General features: G+C 41.3%; 2 protein-coding genes across 2 annotated transcripts; both read right to left on the reverse strand.

Annotated features, from left to right (window-relative positions):
- Positions 1 to 1409: 1409 nt before the first annotated feature.
- On the reverse strand, positions 1410 to 4566 carry LOC117735130. The gene is made up of 11 exons (XM_034539592.1): positions 4496 to 4566; positions 4149 to 4191; positions 3770 to 4043; positions 3594 to 3667; positions 3138 to 3210; positions 2942 to 3029; positions 2793 to 2849; positions 2593 to 2664; positions 2346 to 2493; positions 1780 to 1867; positions 1410 to 1684 (listed from the first exon to the last, which is right to left on the reverse strand). Exons 1-11 carry the CDS (start codon positions 4525 to 4527, stop codon positions 1602 to 1604), a joined length of 1032 nt encoding a protein of 343 aa, XP_034395483.1. The 5' UTR covers positions 4528 to 4566; the 3' UTR covers positions 1410 to 1601.
- Positions 4567 to 7003: 2437 nt separating this feature from the next.
- Positions 7004 to 15580, reverse strand: atp13a1 (ATPase 13A1). The gene is made up of 25 exons (XM_034539573.1): positions 14876 to 15580; positions 13924 to 14013; positions 13437 to 13700; positions 13176 to 13331; positions 12959 to 13028; positions 12756 to 12862; positions 12505 to 12634; positions 12303 to 12358; positions 12049 to 12175; positions 11772 to 11909; positions 11521 to 11641; positions 11227 to 11384; positions 10818 to 10993; positions 10625 to 10735; positions 10392 to 10517; positions 10196 to 10304; positions 9881 to 10074; positions 9351 to 9447; positions 9085 to 9269; positions 8777 to 8891; positions 8477 to 8673; positions 8187 to 8329; positions 7938 to 8049; positions 7715 to 7858; positions 7004 to 7610 (listed from the first exon to the last, which is right to left on the reverse strand). The coding sequence occupies exons 1-25, from the start codon at positions 15227 to 15229 to the stop codon at positions 7500 to 7502; spliced, it is 3591 nt and encodes a 1196-aa protein (XP_034395464.1). The 5' UTR covers positions 15230 to 15580; the 3' UTR covers positions 7004 to 7499.
- Between the last annotated feature and the right edge of the window lie 101 nt (positions 15581 to 15681).

Consider the following 15681-nt stretch of genomic DNA (forward strand, 5'->3'; position numbering starts at 1 on the left):
GGCATATATATTATAACAAAAAGAACCCTTCTTTTATTTCTTACTATAATAATAGTCTACAAACAAGGAACCTGGTCACACCCAAGGCACCTTTATCCAAATATACACTGCATCGAAATCAAACCCATAACTTCTAACATGTCATTTACTTAGCTCTTTGAGGATGTTTAAAGCAACATTGTATCATACAATTGTAAGTGAGGCGCTGCATGGGGTTATCACCTAACCACAAAGCCAGTGGCTTTATAAACTTCTTAATACCTTTTATTGTTGGTGATTGCTTTAAGGATAATTTCTGTGAAACTTCTATTCATTTAAATGCTAAAGCTGCCCTCCTCTCACCCCACAAGCATCAAGCCTCATTTTCATCTAAATAAGAATCGATCTTTCCTGCTGTGCACCATCCTCCCTTACTCACGACTCTCACGGTCACAACCCCACTTGTCTTCTCTGTGCATGTCCCTGTGATCTCTTGTCACTCCCTTGAATACAATCACTAGGAACATTCACAATACTCCATGTTGGTGACCATAACTGCAAAGCACAGGAAGTCATTCAATCTATTTATTGTTGGCAATGGGAAGAAGGGTATTCTTTTTGCTGCAATCACCAGAGAAACAATATGAACATTAATGAATGAATAGGTCCAAATGATAGGAGTGATAGCGAACAAAGCTTTGACTGACTGGTACAATGTCAAAGCTTCGTTCTGCATCAGTGACCAAGCCAAATGCAAGAGATGGGGGTGAGTCACTATGGGGGAGGGGCCTCCTCTTGAATGGTCAGGGGACACCAATGAAGTGAAATAGATGCAGCACCAAAAGAGTGTATGTGCTGAAGATGAGCCTGTATAAATAAACTGGAATATAGTCAAACTATAGAAACAATAAACAATCTTTAAAGTGAATGCTTTCCTGTACATGTCAATTGTAATTGGAAAATGGCAGATTTCCTCACAGGTTTAATACTTTTAAATTTTTTTTAATAAATAACCCCCAATTCATACCATCATGGTTCAGCTACTCTTTGCACTTTTGAGGATATTTATAAAATAGTAGTAATCAGACCATTTAAAAGGTCATTACAACCAATGACTTAATATTTAAAACATATTTTAAAGACACAATCCAGAAAGGTAATTTAATATATTAATATGTTGGTATATTTTATGAATAATGGCCAATCACCTTGTTGGCAAAGTTTTCTGCAACATTTGTCAGTTTCTTTACCCCCAACAGCTGGCAATCGGGTCATACCAGTTTCAGGTTTTACAGATAGGAATACACTTAAAGCCAAACAGAAAGATCCACGCTGGCCATTCGCCAAACCTCTCATATTGTATAGCCAGCTACTGCCACCTGCTGGCCAAACACATGCATTACCTGAACTAGATCCATTACCAGTCCGGCTTCAGATGGAGTTGTTTTATTTGACACAGAAAATATGCAATTAGAGCTTACTCTATCCAATAAAAGGTGTCAAAAAAAGACTAAGCAAGAAATTAAATGTTACCAGAACCAAAATTACCAGAATATATGAGTATCATAAACATGTCACAAAGTCATGGTTCAGTAGATTGTGATTGCTTCCTGCCAGAGTGACTATGTAGTTGCAGAGGATAAAGGTGCTGCAATGAGGTTCCTGATGAGGTCCGGTGAAAGATCCTGGAATCCTGCCTCTGCCGCTGTTAGAACAAATTTAACCAGATTAAATGTTAAATTGCCATATATTAGTTTATTCTATTTAATTATTCCATAAAAAGGCAAATAAAGTCGTTACCCAATCGGCCACTAGTCTCTTTCACCAATAGCTGTGACTGCTCCTTGATGGACAGAAGCTCACTAACCATCTTACTCTGAGTGTCCATCTACACAAAAAGGTAGATTAGACATGTTAAAATACAAATTCAGTACAGATGTTAATTGTTCAACAGGTCTGACGCCTTCATATTTGAAGAGTAGTCAATGTACTTAAAAAGATACTATTTTCTCTATCAATAAATATTCATATCATTGTAAATGAAGGGTACAGAAGTCAGAAACTGTGCTTCATCTGGGTTGTTCTGGGTGCAGTGTGGTCTAAGTTTGATAAACAGAGCTGGCAACATAAGCAAACAACCCCACAACTGTACTGCAATACTTTGATTCAAAGGCGGCTAAACTTTGATTGTTTGGACATAATTATGTGACATCAGCTTTCCTCAACCGAGCCACACAAACAGAAATGTCTGTTCTAAATTTGGCAGAAAAGTGTGTTTTCATAGAACTCAGCACCTTTGAACACATTTCAACTATTGATTTTTTTATTTTTAGGAACTGATCAAAATAAATAAATGTCCCACATACAATCATTGCCATAGTGTGAAGCATGGGCTGTTGTCTACAGAGGAAACCGTGGTAGTCAGGTTTGCTCTGTATAAAATGGTACTGTGAGGACTGGGCCACAGATGTAGAGTCTAATGATACGCCTCCTTTCTGGCCCTGCTCCACTTTCCTGCAAGAAAATAAAAAGCACATGATCGAAACACAATTGAGAGGATCACATTAACAGACTCTTAATACAGTATTCCTCCATGACAGTACACGTGTTCACCTTTCCAATTCCTCTGCTTTACTCTGGTGTTTGTTCAACAGTGCCTCCCAAGACTCACTTTCAGCCTGGAGACTAAAACACAACACAGGCTGGTAAACTAAAGAACATCACGTGGTAGATCACACCATCTGTGTTTTGAAGTTTGAATGTATGTTTGCCTGAATACTTGCGTTATAGTGATATAAAAAGGAGCAACTTGCCTATTGATGGCTTTCTGGACCTTTTCCATGGCTTTTTGCACTATAGGATCACTGGAACTGAAAGAAAATAAAAGAGGCATAAATCAAGTGTAACAAAACAATCTATATAATGCATGCAGATTATTGAATATATTAAACATCGACAATACCTGGCCGCTCTAGCAGGGAGTTGATGACCCCCTCGTTCATCGCGTATGCTTTTTGAGAGACAACCCCACTCGTTCTGCATGCGCTCAACTGCACCAAGGAAGACAGAGAACATGAATAACATGCACTAAATGTCTATGACAGCAATTCAGTTAAAATACAGAGCTCCATGAAATATCTACCAAATGCAGCACGTACCTTGTTTTTGAAAAGAATCTAGTGAGGCGTTTGGCACTGACTGCAGCGAACTTTGAGTTCTTTCTATTGCCAGCTAGAGACAAAGCAGAGCTGATTAGACAGTCATTAATTTTGGTTTGTGAGTATTAGGGCATCTTAGGTCGAGTAGGTATTCGTGAATAAAACCATAACATCGGATACGTCTCCAAGTTGTGATATAAAATTAAGATAATCTCCTTTATTTTCTTATGACACCACTTTTAATACAATGCAAAACACTAGTTATTACTTGCAATCCAATAAGTGTCTTTTTCCATTTCAGTGATTCAGTAACAGGGAGGGTATGACAATTTGTTTAGTGAAAAAAAGATATTCATCTCAAACAGTCAATACCAGAAAGATGAAAAGTGACCTTTTGTACCTGCTTATTTTGTCACAACTAATTTAACCCTAAAACATATGACCCCCCCCCCTCACCTTCATTGAAGCCTCCATCAATTTTTCAAGCCTCTCCTGCTGTGATAAGGATGCACTTATGCTCCTGCACAAAACTGCAATGGATACATAAATAGGGATTTATATTGCAAAACAAGCAACGACAACAAAACCCAATGATGATTATAAAAAGGTACAATAAAAACCATCCATCTCACCCCGATAAGGGTTGGGAAGGGCAGGGAGAGAGCGTCGGGTTAAAGTGGCCCTCCTCCAGGATTTCCTCCGTGCAGTGGGGTCGACAGCGGGACTTGAAGGTCCCTCCTTGTCCTCCGTCTGCATCGCTAGTGTGTCTGTTCCCGACTGTCCTTCCACTGCATCTGGAAACCGTGTGCTGGTCGATGGGAAGACGGGACGAGGAGACTTGTTTGGGGGAGGCGTGCTGGGGCTTGAGGAGGCGCATCTTTTCGATGTCTGCTTCACTGCGTCGACCTTGATACGGTGAAGATGACATAGCTAACGTTATAGCACGAATCGTTCTTGGGTATAGCGTTAGCTAGCTAGCTTAAAATGTTAATTAAAATGTCTTTAGCTTACCTCATTCTGGGAAACGTTGACGTTATCGGCGACAGTTCCGCAACTGCAAACACATGTTGTGAATTTAAAAGCCAACGTTGACGCAACGCTAGTTAAATGAATCAAATATCCGTGAAATACGCTAAATGTTTGAGTAAATTACGCTACTTTACGACAGTGATTGGCTGATGCTTTTACGTTAGTAACTAACTAACTAACTGTTCAGGATGACTTAATAACTTGCTTCGGGGAAAAAAGCAAAACACTCAGGCGGAAGTAAAGCTTCACTTCATCTTCTCAATACACTTACTTTTTATAAATATAAATCGGTCGTCGCAATGGTCAAAGAAGAAAAAAAGGATACAAACCCTTGTACAGCGTCTGAATGTTTTTCCGCCATTTTTTCTTTCAAATAGTTTTTCTCCACAGCGCGCGCACAACAAGCCCAACCCCTCAGACCCCTAAGCATCATGGGAAATGTAGTGTGATTGTAAGACAATTGACTGAAACGTGGTGTAAAGTTTAAGGCAACGTTCAGCTGTAGTCTCTATGATATAATTTGATAAAAAGATTTTCCAATTTCATTTGCAATAGAGAACCAATTATGCGGATATGGATAAAAAAAAAATTCCAATTGTGTTTCTGCTTTCAAATGAAAGAAACCCTCCATGAGATGATACAACTGTGAGTCTGTCATCCATTAGGCGATGCATGATTATCCACATAATTTTTTTTTGTGTGTAGGTCCTATGCATGAGCAGCTTATCATTATATGCATAGACACACACACGTTTCATTTGAAGATTTTATCAATTAAAGATTGTAAAGTGAAAAATATTATGAGTAGGAATATTATTTAATATGTTTAAAAGACAATAGCTCACTGAGGAAACCACAATGCAGGCTGGAATTACAGTTTCTGTATGTGGTCTTGGGGTGGAAACATCCATTAATCAACTTCTGAAACCCCAGAGATCAAGTGTTGACCTACTAGTTCAAAGGGTCAATCCTGGCCCTAATCCTCTTTGTAGACTTTGGTTGGACTTCTGATATCTAGCTGAAGAGTTCATCCGCTGGTTCTTTGGCCTCCAGAGTTTAAGAATGTGTGCTCAACAGCTTTAGCCTCCTTCGTGGCATTTTTCAACAGCTGGCTAGTTGCTTTAGTTTTTGCAATATATCTGAGTGTTGCTCAGTCCTGAACTTTAAAACGGCCTTTTCTCACAGTACTTTGTCATTCAGACGCTGTACAAGGGTGTGTATCCTTTTTTCTTCTTTTACCATTGCGACAACCGATTTATATTTATAAAAAGTAAGTGTATTGAGAAGATGAAGTGAAGCTTTACTTCCGCCTGAGTTTTACTTTTTCCCAAAGCAAGTTATTAAGTCATCCTGAACAGTCGTAACTTACCAAAACTCACCCAAATCTTCCAAATTGTGACTCCAGCATTCCTCTGAGAAGCATCTTAATCTTTACATCCATTATGGGCATTTCCTGACCTCTGAATGTGATATTTACATAGATGGAAAAGTATATACAGGTGCATCTCAATGAATTAGAATATCATTAAAAGTTAATTTATTTCAGTATTTAAATTCAAAAAGTGAAACTCATATTATGTAAATTCATTACACACAGGGTGATATATTTCAAGAGTTTATTTCTTTTAATTTGGGTGATTATGGCTTACAGCGAATGAAACACAGGGACACAGGTAATGTGGTGGCTCTTGAAGCCCCGACTACAGCCCACTCCTTGTGAATCTCCCCCAGGTTCCTGAATGTGCCAATGACCTACTTCTGGACAACTGTCAGGTCAGCAGTCTTCCCCATGATTGTGTAGCCTAACGGACCAGACTGAGAGACCATTTAAAGGCTCAGGAAACCTTTGCAGGTGTTTCCAGTTAATTAGCCGATTACACTATTGAACTTACTCAGAATATTCTAATTTTCTGAGATACTTTTCATTAGCTGTAAGCCATAATTAGCAACATTAAAATAAATAAACGCTTGAAATACATAACCCTGTGTGTAATGAATCTATATAATATATCAGTTTCACTTTCTGAATTGAATTACTAAAATAAATTAACTTTTCGATATTCTAATTCACTGAGATGCACCTATACTCATCCATTAAGCTGGTTACCGAAGCTTTTTTTTTTTTTTTGATGGCATGGATTTCATGAAAAATAAATGCAACCGTGTGCAATATCTACAAATAATCATATAACTTTTAAATTAAAGGAAAAAAGGTTAAACTGTTTCAGATATGAGGTTGTTGAACATATGTCCATTGACTGAGACGCATGTTTAGCCAAGCATAAATTCTCCTATTTTCCTGTATGTATATATATTTTTTTTTTAACGTTTTTTCGAAATTCAAGATTGTGTCAACAGATCATGAGGGGTGCAGTGATACATGTGTGGTATTATATTACGAAAAGGAATAATAGAATACTTGTTGGATTTCAAGGCCTTCTAAGAGTCCATAGTTCTTGGATGCTTGGTCACAGTTCGTGATTTACAATGCATGGCTTGGATTTGTTTAAGAAGTTTGTTCATCAAACAAAAGTTTAACAGGATTTATATCAAAAGATAAATAGCAAACAGTTTATCTATGGCTGCTCTCTAAGACCAGCATGTTTGTTCAGTTAAGTTCAGTTGGTAAGTTAACAAAGTTAACACGCTTTTCTTCATGTTTCATGAGATGGCATGTTTGTTTTTGCCAGTGTCATCTGTCCATGTCTCATACTTTGATTATTTTTTACTTACCTACATATGGGAACAGGATAGTTCATGACCAGACGGACATGCTCATCCTGTCCATGTGCAGACACATCAGTACTTGTACTTGACAAAACACTTGGCAGACTTCATAATGTGTATCTGTAAGTCTTTATAAGTCTGTTAGAGATGTTTTTCACTTTTTACAAAATCAAGGAGAGGAATCAAAAAAATCAAAAAAAAACACTTGTGCAATTCTCTTGGAGAATTGCCCTTCCTGTGTTCCTGGATGTTTCACTCTGGCTGGCACAGTCTCGCACTCCACTCAATACTGCTGTCTTCGTGGCCTTGTGTAGCAGTGGGGAGGGGACAGATGAGGAAAGAGAGAGAAATATAAAAAAACAAAAAAGGATTATGAAGAAAACAGAAAGAGAATAAAAAAAGAGCTGATGAAAATGCAGAAGCACAGATGGTTAAGGAGGGGCAGAGCAGGACGAACAAAAGGGATACACGGGAGTGTACAGTACTGCACGCCATGACTGTCTCAGTTGTCTTGTGTAAGTCACAACAGCTTTAATTCTCCTCCAAAGTCTTCTCTCCCTTTACGGTTTGCTTGGTAAGGGCAGCGGTCACTGTTGGCACTTGAGTTCAAGAAGGCAGCCTGAGAGTTCCTTTGCCCAGCAGAAACTGCAAGACGCGATCCACAAGCAGGGCGGCGACAAAGTCCACAACCAGAACCTGGGCAATGATTAATTTGAACTGCAAGGAAGTAAACGGGGAGCGGGTTACCTTTTATGGAGTACATCTTATTATTACACGGTGATTTCGACAAAACGATGCATGGTAAAATGATGTCAGCTCACCTCAGTTGGAATATCTACAAGAGCAAACTGTTCGTTGAATTCTGGTGAGGAACCAGTAAGAAGTCCCACAATCGCTAAACCCGATAGAGCGATGCTCCATAGCAGGGGCCGATTCTCGGTGAGAGACTCCATGAAGGGGTGACCCTTTTGGACACAACAAGACACGCGTTTATATATAAAGAACGCAGAGACGACAAACACTCATGGCATTAAGAATAAGTACCTTGTAGTTAATGGCAAAGGTGGCCATCTGCATGGCCATGGACATTATATACACGGTGCTGTTAATGAGACTGGGTTGAAACTCTTTATATAGATCTGCAAACTGCTCCGCTCTGCAAAAGAGAACGGAAAAACCGAAACGTTATTGTAATGTAATTTTATTGATGTAAAAGTTATTAATGTACATATTTAACTTGTAAAGCAGGACTGCCGTTTACTTTCTCTCTCTTTCCGTCTGACAGTGATTTACCTGGGCGGACTTCTGCTTTGTGCCTCTTTGTAAAGATACACCAGACTACAGAAGTGAACAGCAAACTGTAGCAGCACAGTCAACACTGTATAAAGATTGAAGATGTTTGGTAAGGGCCGCTCTCGAGACAACGTCTTCAGTGGCTGTGTAAAACAGAGGTAGAAAAAAAAAAAGAAAAAAAAGATCATAAACTTGTTTTTCATCAAAAACAGTAGACGTGTGTCATTGTAGGAGATAATCTTGATCGGAGAACAATCAATCAAAAGCAACAAATTGTCATCAATTCTCACCTTTGATCTAGAGATGAAGAGGAAGCATCCGGCCAAGAGCAGGCCCTGCAGGGTTGCCTGGAAATCGCTGAACTTGACCCCCTCGAGGTAGAGTACAGACTGGCTGTAGGCCAGCACCAGGGCATTGAGAGCGAGGATCTTGAACATCTGGAGCGTTGTCACCAGAGTGCACCGGCCTTGCTTTATTACATGGCAGACTGGGGGGGGGGGCGTAAAAGAGTTCAGAGGTGGGGAGCAGCTTCATGTTCAGATCTTTGTCAACTGTGTCAATAGCTGAAATCATTAACATGTGTTACTCACTGCACTGTATAGAGGAGAGTTTGGAGGTGAAGGGTGCCGCGATGGAAGCATCACCCAGTTTCACTACTTGTACCTGATCCTCTTCAAGTTCCCGTAAAACTTGATTGATTCTCTCCTGTTTCAGATTAAACCCTGATGTTAGTCCAGTGCACTAGAACTATTATTTCAACGAATGGCACATTTTCAACTGATTTTATTAACGTTAGAGGAGGCTAACATGGGACTGCAGGTTGGTATGCTGCATATGTTTTAGTCACCGTAAGGCAGTGGTAAACTATTCCTCTAAGAATCAGGAAGGAGGTCCACACCTTTTGTGCTGCGAGCTGCTCTTCTCTCTGGGTCATCGCTCTCTGCCTGGCTGCCCTAGAGCTCAGTTTGCCTCCTGAGCTGACAGGTGGTAAAGGTCTGGATTCGACTATGGGCACCTCCTTTTCTCTCGCCCGTTTCTTTCTTTCAGGCATGCGCTCAGGTGCGTTGGCTAACAGTGCAACACCTGAGGAAAAAGATCATCACTACCTGTTGGGGTCATACATAGGAACACATGCTTTCAGTCTTGGTGGGTCATAAATCTTACCTATGTGGGCATGTTTGAGAGCTCCAACATCATTTGTGCCATCGCCACACATCAGTGTCACATAACCCAGCCCCTTTAGACTTGTGATGACAAATTCCTGAAACAAAAACAGGAACTTATTATAGCTAATAGCTTCGGTACGACACCTAAAGTTCACTCATAAAAATATGTTTTACATTGTTGCCTACAGTACCATCAACCTGCCACTCAAAATACTGATTCCCTATATTTCCCAAAATGCTTTTCAACAATCCCTAAATAAATTCCCATGAGTTTTTTCCAACTATCTGCCAAAATGAGTGATGTTTCCTACTTAAAATGCACGCTATTTCGCTGTTGTTTAGTAGACTACTGAGACTGGTGATGAATATCACTGTATCATTAGTGAACAAAGAAGCCTTTTCTTTTTGATTAAAACCACACCATCTGACATTGACTAAACATTTTACGCTATAAAACTCCATTGTAGCTGTGATTTATAAACTTCAACATAATGTCTTGTTGTATGCATGTTGGTTTTCGGGACCTACCTTCTGTTTTGGACTGACTCGAGCAAACACTTGTATGTGAGGCAAGAGGGCGTTGAGAAGCTGGAGGTCACAGGTCAGTTTGGCTAGCCCCTCCCCTGTTACACACAGGTCAAACTGACTGACAAATGAGGAAACGGAGGAAGGGGGCAGTGGTTCATGCACACTGCCATCAATGGACTCCCACTGCCACTCACCTGGAAAACAAAATGACATCAGAGGTAAGGGATTCTGTACTTTGGCTGTCTTTGGTCACAACTGCGAATAGATTACTACTTGAGTAATCATGTAATTCTGTAAAGTGATGACGTGTCTTACCCTGACCAGGGCTCGGCTGTAATACAAGTGTGTGTTCTTTCTGGATGAAGTGGAGCTCTCTTGCTACATGGCAGGCCGTTAGAGGGTTGTCGCCTGTGATCATCACCACCTGAAAGCAAAGGGAGAGGATTTGTCTCTCTTTTAAACCATGCTGTTTGAGTTTGTATGCACAATTGTGTCTTGTCAGCTTATTTACATGATGAGATGCCTCCTGGATCTCTCTGATGACCGCCTTGCTGTCACTCTTGAGGGGGCAGGACACAACCATGAACCCAAAAAAGTGCAAGTCACACTCCAGCGCATCGCGACTCATCTCCCGGACCTATGAGACCCAAAAAGATCCGTCTCAGTTTGGAACTAAATGTATTCCCATCAGAACCAGACTACTCAGACTATCTATGATAGCTTTAAATAAAATGAAATAAGAACCTGCTGATGACTGAGGTGTCCCATCTCTTTGTAACCCAAGGCCAGCACTCTAGCCCCTTCCCGAGACATTTCCTTGTGGACTTCGTCATAATTCGCCGGACATTCTGCAAACTATGATCACAGACACATTAGGGCACCATCAAGAAAAATCAATTAGGCTAGACTAGAGCATATGTGTACTACGGATATGTACCATTCCTCGGAGTGTCTCTGGAGCTCCCTTGACAGTTGAGATGTAGCAGAGTTCAGTGGAGCCGAGTTTCTCAAAGGACGCCAACACTGACATCCTCTTCAGAGCGCTGGCAAAGTGGAAACGCTGGTGGATCTTAAGAACCTGGGTTTTGATGCCTCGTGGGAACACCTTTTCATCTGGTCAAATTAAATTTAAAGAACAGCATTACTTGTAGATGAACCGGTCAAATTACCCCACCAAGCTGACCACAGCAGGTTTAGTGCAACCTCAAAGATTATACTGAAAGTCAAAAACAAATGCAAATTTGTGACTTCTAAGTAGCACAATGCAAACATGAGCATACACATGTTCTCTCACCCACCTGCCACGACCCTGCACTGTGCATTTAGTTGAAGTAATTTCCCTTTACCTTTAGTGAGGGTCCAGTCAGCTGCAGTCAGCATGGCCTTCTCCAGTGGATCTCCGACCAGCTGTCCATCATCCAGAGTGACCAGTGAGTGACAGGTGGCCACCACCCGATGCGTCTCAACTGGGATCTCGGACACAGGCATCACCTCCTTTCCTTCTCTGTCATAAATGCAAACACCAGCCGGTAATCTCCACTCCAAAACATGTACTAACCTTGACCATAGCATAGTATAGTTTTTGTGCGTGAAATTATGATGTTTAAATTAGGACACTAAGAATGGCAAGCAGGGTTTACCTGAGGCCTGCTACTCCTCGTACCACCAGGCTGTCACTGGTCAGTGTTCCTGTTTTGTCAAAACAGCAAACTTCCACCTTCCCTGCAAATGGTATTCTGAAGGGTTCTGTGCAGAACACATCTAAGCAGGGGTAGAAAAAAGAAGATTCAAATGAACAACTGCTGTGACACGCTTTGTATTGTAAGCTGCATTATCCAGGTCTCCTAATATCTATTCTACACGCATGCAAAGAAGGCACACTCAGACATACAAAGTTTAGCCAGGGCGATAAGAGACGTGTTAACTGCCAGAGAAAGCTCTATGGGGAGCTCTGGTGGAACAACCGAAGTGAGGATTAACGTGCACTCCAGAAACAGCTTGTAGCGGTTCCTGCTGGCATCCTTGGTTCCTGAGGGAGTAATACAAAGTAAACATATAGTATTTAGATATTATACTTCACCCTCCAGCTCTTAGCCATCACTTTGACTATGATAGCATCTGTATTAAATAAGAATTACATCTTAATTAATTGATTATGTGCACCTCACCTTCTACCCACACATAAAGAGCTGCAGCAATGGCAAACACAAGGAGGAAGAGGATGAAGATGAAAGTCTCCAGGTTGTTTGCTGTCACTCTCTTTACACCAAAGAGGATGGTTCGTAACAGTTTACCCTGGAAGCAAGTTTGCACACACAATCAGTACATTTTCACAGCTGACTCAACATGTTAATATAATTAAAATGCATGATCAGAAAAAAAGTGAGAGTAGTAATAAAGACACACGAAGCAACATCCTCACCTGTGAGGTGTAGAATCCTGTTCTCAGTACATAGGCCACACAGCCGTTGTCTACAGCTGCACATAAAAAGGAGAAGATTAATGGGCTTGCATCTTGATTTAATTAATGAAGACTGACAATAGATGCACTATTGAATTCACTAATTTAACTGCCAGTATAGGTTGTTGGTAAGAGATAAATTAAGTGAGGAATTACTGCTTACGTTTGAGTCCAGCGCTGGCCTTCAAAGGGGGGCTGTGTTGGACCACTTTTGTCCCTCCAGAGATGACGTGAAGTCGAGAGTCTAGCTGAACGTCCAAGATTCGCTCTGGGTCCAAGTCCTCCACTGGCTCCTGCACATTCCATAATGTCAGCAGTCATTTTGACACCCCACAATAATACCACGATGTTTAGAATAGTTGAGACCTACATGCCTAGGCCTTCAGCTCTGTATAATGTCAAAATGCCTCTAACCTTCATCTGGGGCACTGACTCTCCAGTCAGCATGGCCTCGTCCACTATGCAACGACCCCTCAGTAGCAGCACATCGCAAGGTACCAAGTTGTCTTGGGGCGAACGTCCTGTGATGTACAGAATACACATCATGAACACACGCTAAGAGAGTTGATGTGATGTTTGTGGTGAGGAGTCATAAAAGATGCCGACAGGACATTTACCTATTGAGACAATGTCACCAGGGACGAGCTCATCACTTGAAATAGGTCTCCACTTCCTGTTGCGATAAACCTGGCACAAAATACACCAAACAAATGAGGAATTATTACACTACTTTGGACATATACTGTGAATGATGGGTTTTGCGAGCCGAGACAAAATGCTTGTTTATAACTATAAAAAATGTGTATACTACATTTTAAACTCGATCAAGCCTACTTGGATCATGTAGGGCTTGTTTCCCATTCGGCGTATCTCTGACATATTCCTCATTTGCTGCTGGACCAGGGAGGCCTCGAACGCCACCAGCATGAACAGTGTGAAAACACTGTAGTACCAGTACTCATCCAGACACCACAGCCCCACACAGAACACCTGATGGAAGGCAGTCACGATTACAAGGTCAACAACATCATATCTAAAGCCATTCAACAAAAGCAGAATATATATTTTTTACAACAAACATTCACTCACACATACCTGGAAAACAAAAAAGGGAGCTGTAGCCCTCTCTTTGAAGAGTTCTAGGAAATCTGGCACCATCATCTCAGCACGATTAGTGCCGTAACGCTTTTCTGCAGCTCTGAGTTCGGCCTCTTCCTGGTAGCCACGCCAGGACTGAAAGTTGCCCATTGGGTTGTTTATGGGAAAAGCTATTGGAAGGAAACGTTTCTTTTCTTCGTGGTCAAAAATGTAGCGGATCTTTTGAAACTCCAAAGATAAAATTCCGTCCCCATTCTCATCCTGTTGGTCAGGAGAAAGAAAAGGAAATACAAAAAGGGCAATTACAGCATTCATTCATTCAAGAAAAATATGTTTTGTCCTGAACACAGGAGTTGTCAAAGATTGTGTCTTTTTTTAAGTTTAAATTGAGTCCAATCAAAAAGGAAATGCCTACAATGTGTCAAAATATGAGTTTTCAATCAAGACAACTCGAAGCATATTGAGAGAAAATATGTGAACTGACCTGATCTCTCTGTAGTGCCACAAGCTCAGCAGATCCGTTGTTTGGGGTGGGTATGACCTTTGCCAGCGTAGCCTTGTTTGGGTCTGGTTCCTGTGTACAAATGAATTGGTGACAGATTCACACTCTGTGGAATGTCATTGTTAGGTTTGGTATCACTGTGTGCCTCTATAGCGTTGTCCCTCTTAATCGAGACATGCCCTTACATATAGCTGCTTGATTAATATAAAGTTTAAGCACATTCCTAACGAATCCTAAACTTTTACATTTGACTGCAAAACATTGTTTCTGATTATGTTGTTAATAGATAACTATTTCAATGTTTTTGTAGGATTTAGACTCTCTTATGCAACTGCTCACTGGAACAATATTGTGGAATCGTTTTTTCACATGTCATGAAACACAAATTAGTCTTGTAAACTGGTGGTAAGAAGCTACTACTACAATAAGGTTTTCTCATGAAATATTATAGAATGCTAGTTTAAAATGGCCCTTTCACACGGAATAGGCGGCTATATCAATCAGTAATCGGTCTTTAGGTTTGCATGATACATAGTGTTCCTCTAGTAAAACGTACTGTGAGAAAGTTTAATGTAAATAAATCACACAGGCTTATAAACCTTATGCAGAAAGAAAACATGGCAATCTTCCAATGTCTATGAAAGTGTTTTACACAAAGAAATTATGAAATCATGTCCACAAATCCCAGAGACTTAACACTTAAACATGTTAATATCATTGCTGGTTCAAACTTGTAGTGAAAGTTTCATCGTTGCTGGTTACAGAAGCCATCCCACCTGGCCTGCCATAGTGCCTTTGAGCAGGACATGTATTCCGGACCTGCTCCTGGGCTCATGCTGACCCTGCCTTTTGATCTCTGAACACAAGCGATATGGGGGAAAACAGTGTTGTCCTCAGAAACATCGGAAGACATGTTGTTATAACTTATGTGTACCTTCGAACAAGTGAGCCAGCAGTGCGCGTGCACGGACCAATAACCGGAGAGCGCCGTGAGAACGTGCGCGATCCCGATAGCGGCTAGAGATAGGAGGCCTGCCTCCGGATACTCGGAAGCACCATACACTCCTAACCACACGTACAGCCAGCCCGGGTAGAGGACAGCCAAAAACGGGAGGACTGTGCCGTGTAGTAGCCGGGGCCTGCGCCTGTACAGCGTCACCGAGCTCACCAGCTCGTCGCCGGTGCCGCTGTCATGCTGGTTGTGGTTCTCAGAGGGGGCCATTTGCAGTTCACCCGGTCCCCGGATCCCGTCTGCATCCAAACTCCTCTCCTTCTCGGCGTCGTTCATTGTACTTTACTCGCACCTCTGCCGCCCCCCTCTATCGTCCCCCGCCACCCCGTCGTGCTGTAGCCGGTACAAATACGATTCTCCACAAGGACCGGTGCTCGGTCGAGCCTTCAGAGCCCGTTTACTGACTCGCTCGTTCTCCGACCGTCGCTTCCGCATACGTAAGCGCGCAAAGACACGCAGGGTTGTCTTGGCACGGCGTGTTAAAAACAGAAAAAAAATGTAACATGAATTATCTGCCATACAGTTAAATTGTGTTGTTTAGGTTAAAGTCCACGGAACACGCCAATAAAGAGGTTTCTTTGATTAAATCCCGACTACATTTATTATTTAACGGTCGAGTTATACGAGGAAGTAACTGCCCCTTTAATAAAATACATCGTCATCACGGGGGAGGAACCAGAATGAGAGATTGACACACACCTGAACCAATAGCATTAAAGAACTATTTC

The sequence above is a fragment of the Cyclopterus lumpus genome, chromosome 8, assembly GCF_009769545.1.
Source record: "Cyclopterus lumpus isolate fCycLum1 chromosome 8, fCycLum1.pri, whole genome shotgun sequence".
Taxonomy (NCBI): domain Eukaryota; kingdom Metazoa; phylum Chordata; class Actinopteri; order Perciformes; family Cyclopteridae; genus Cyclopterus; species Cyclopterus lumpus.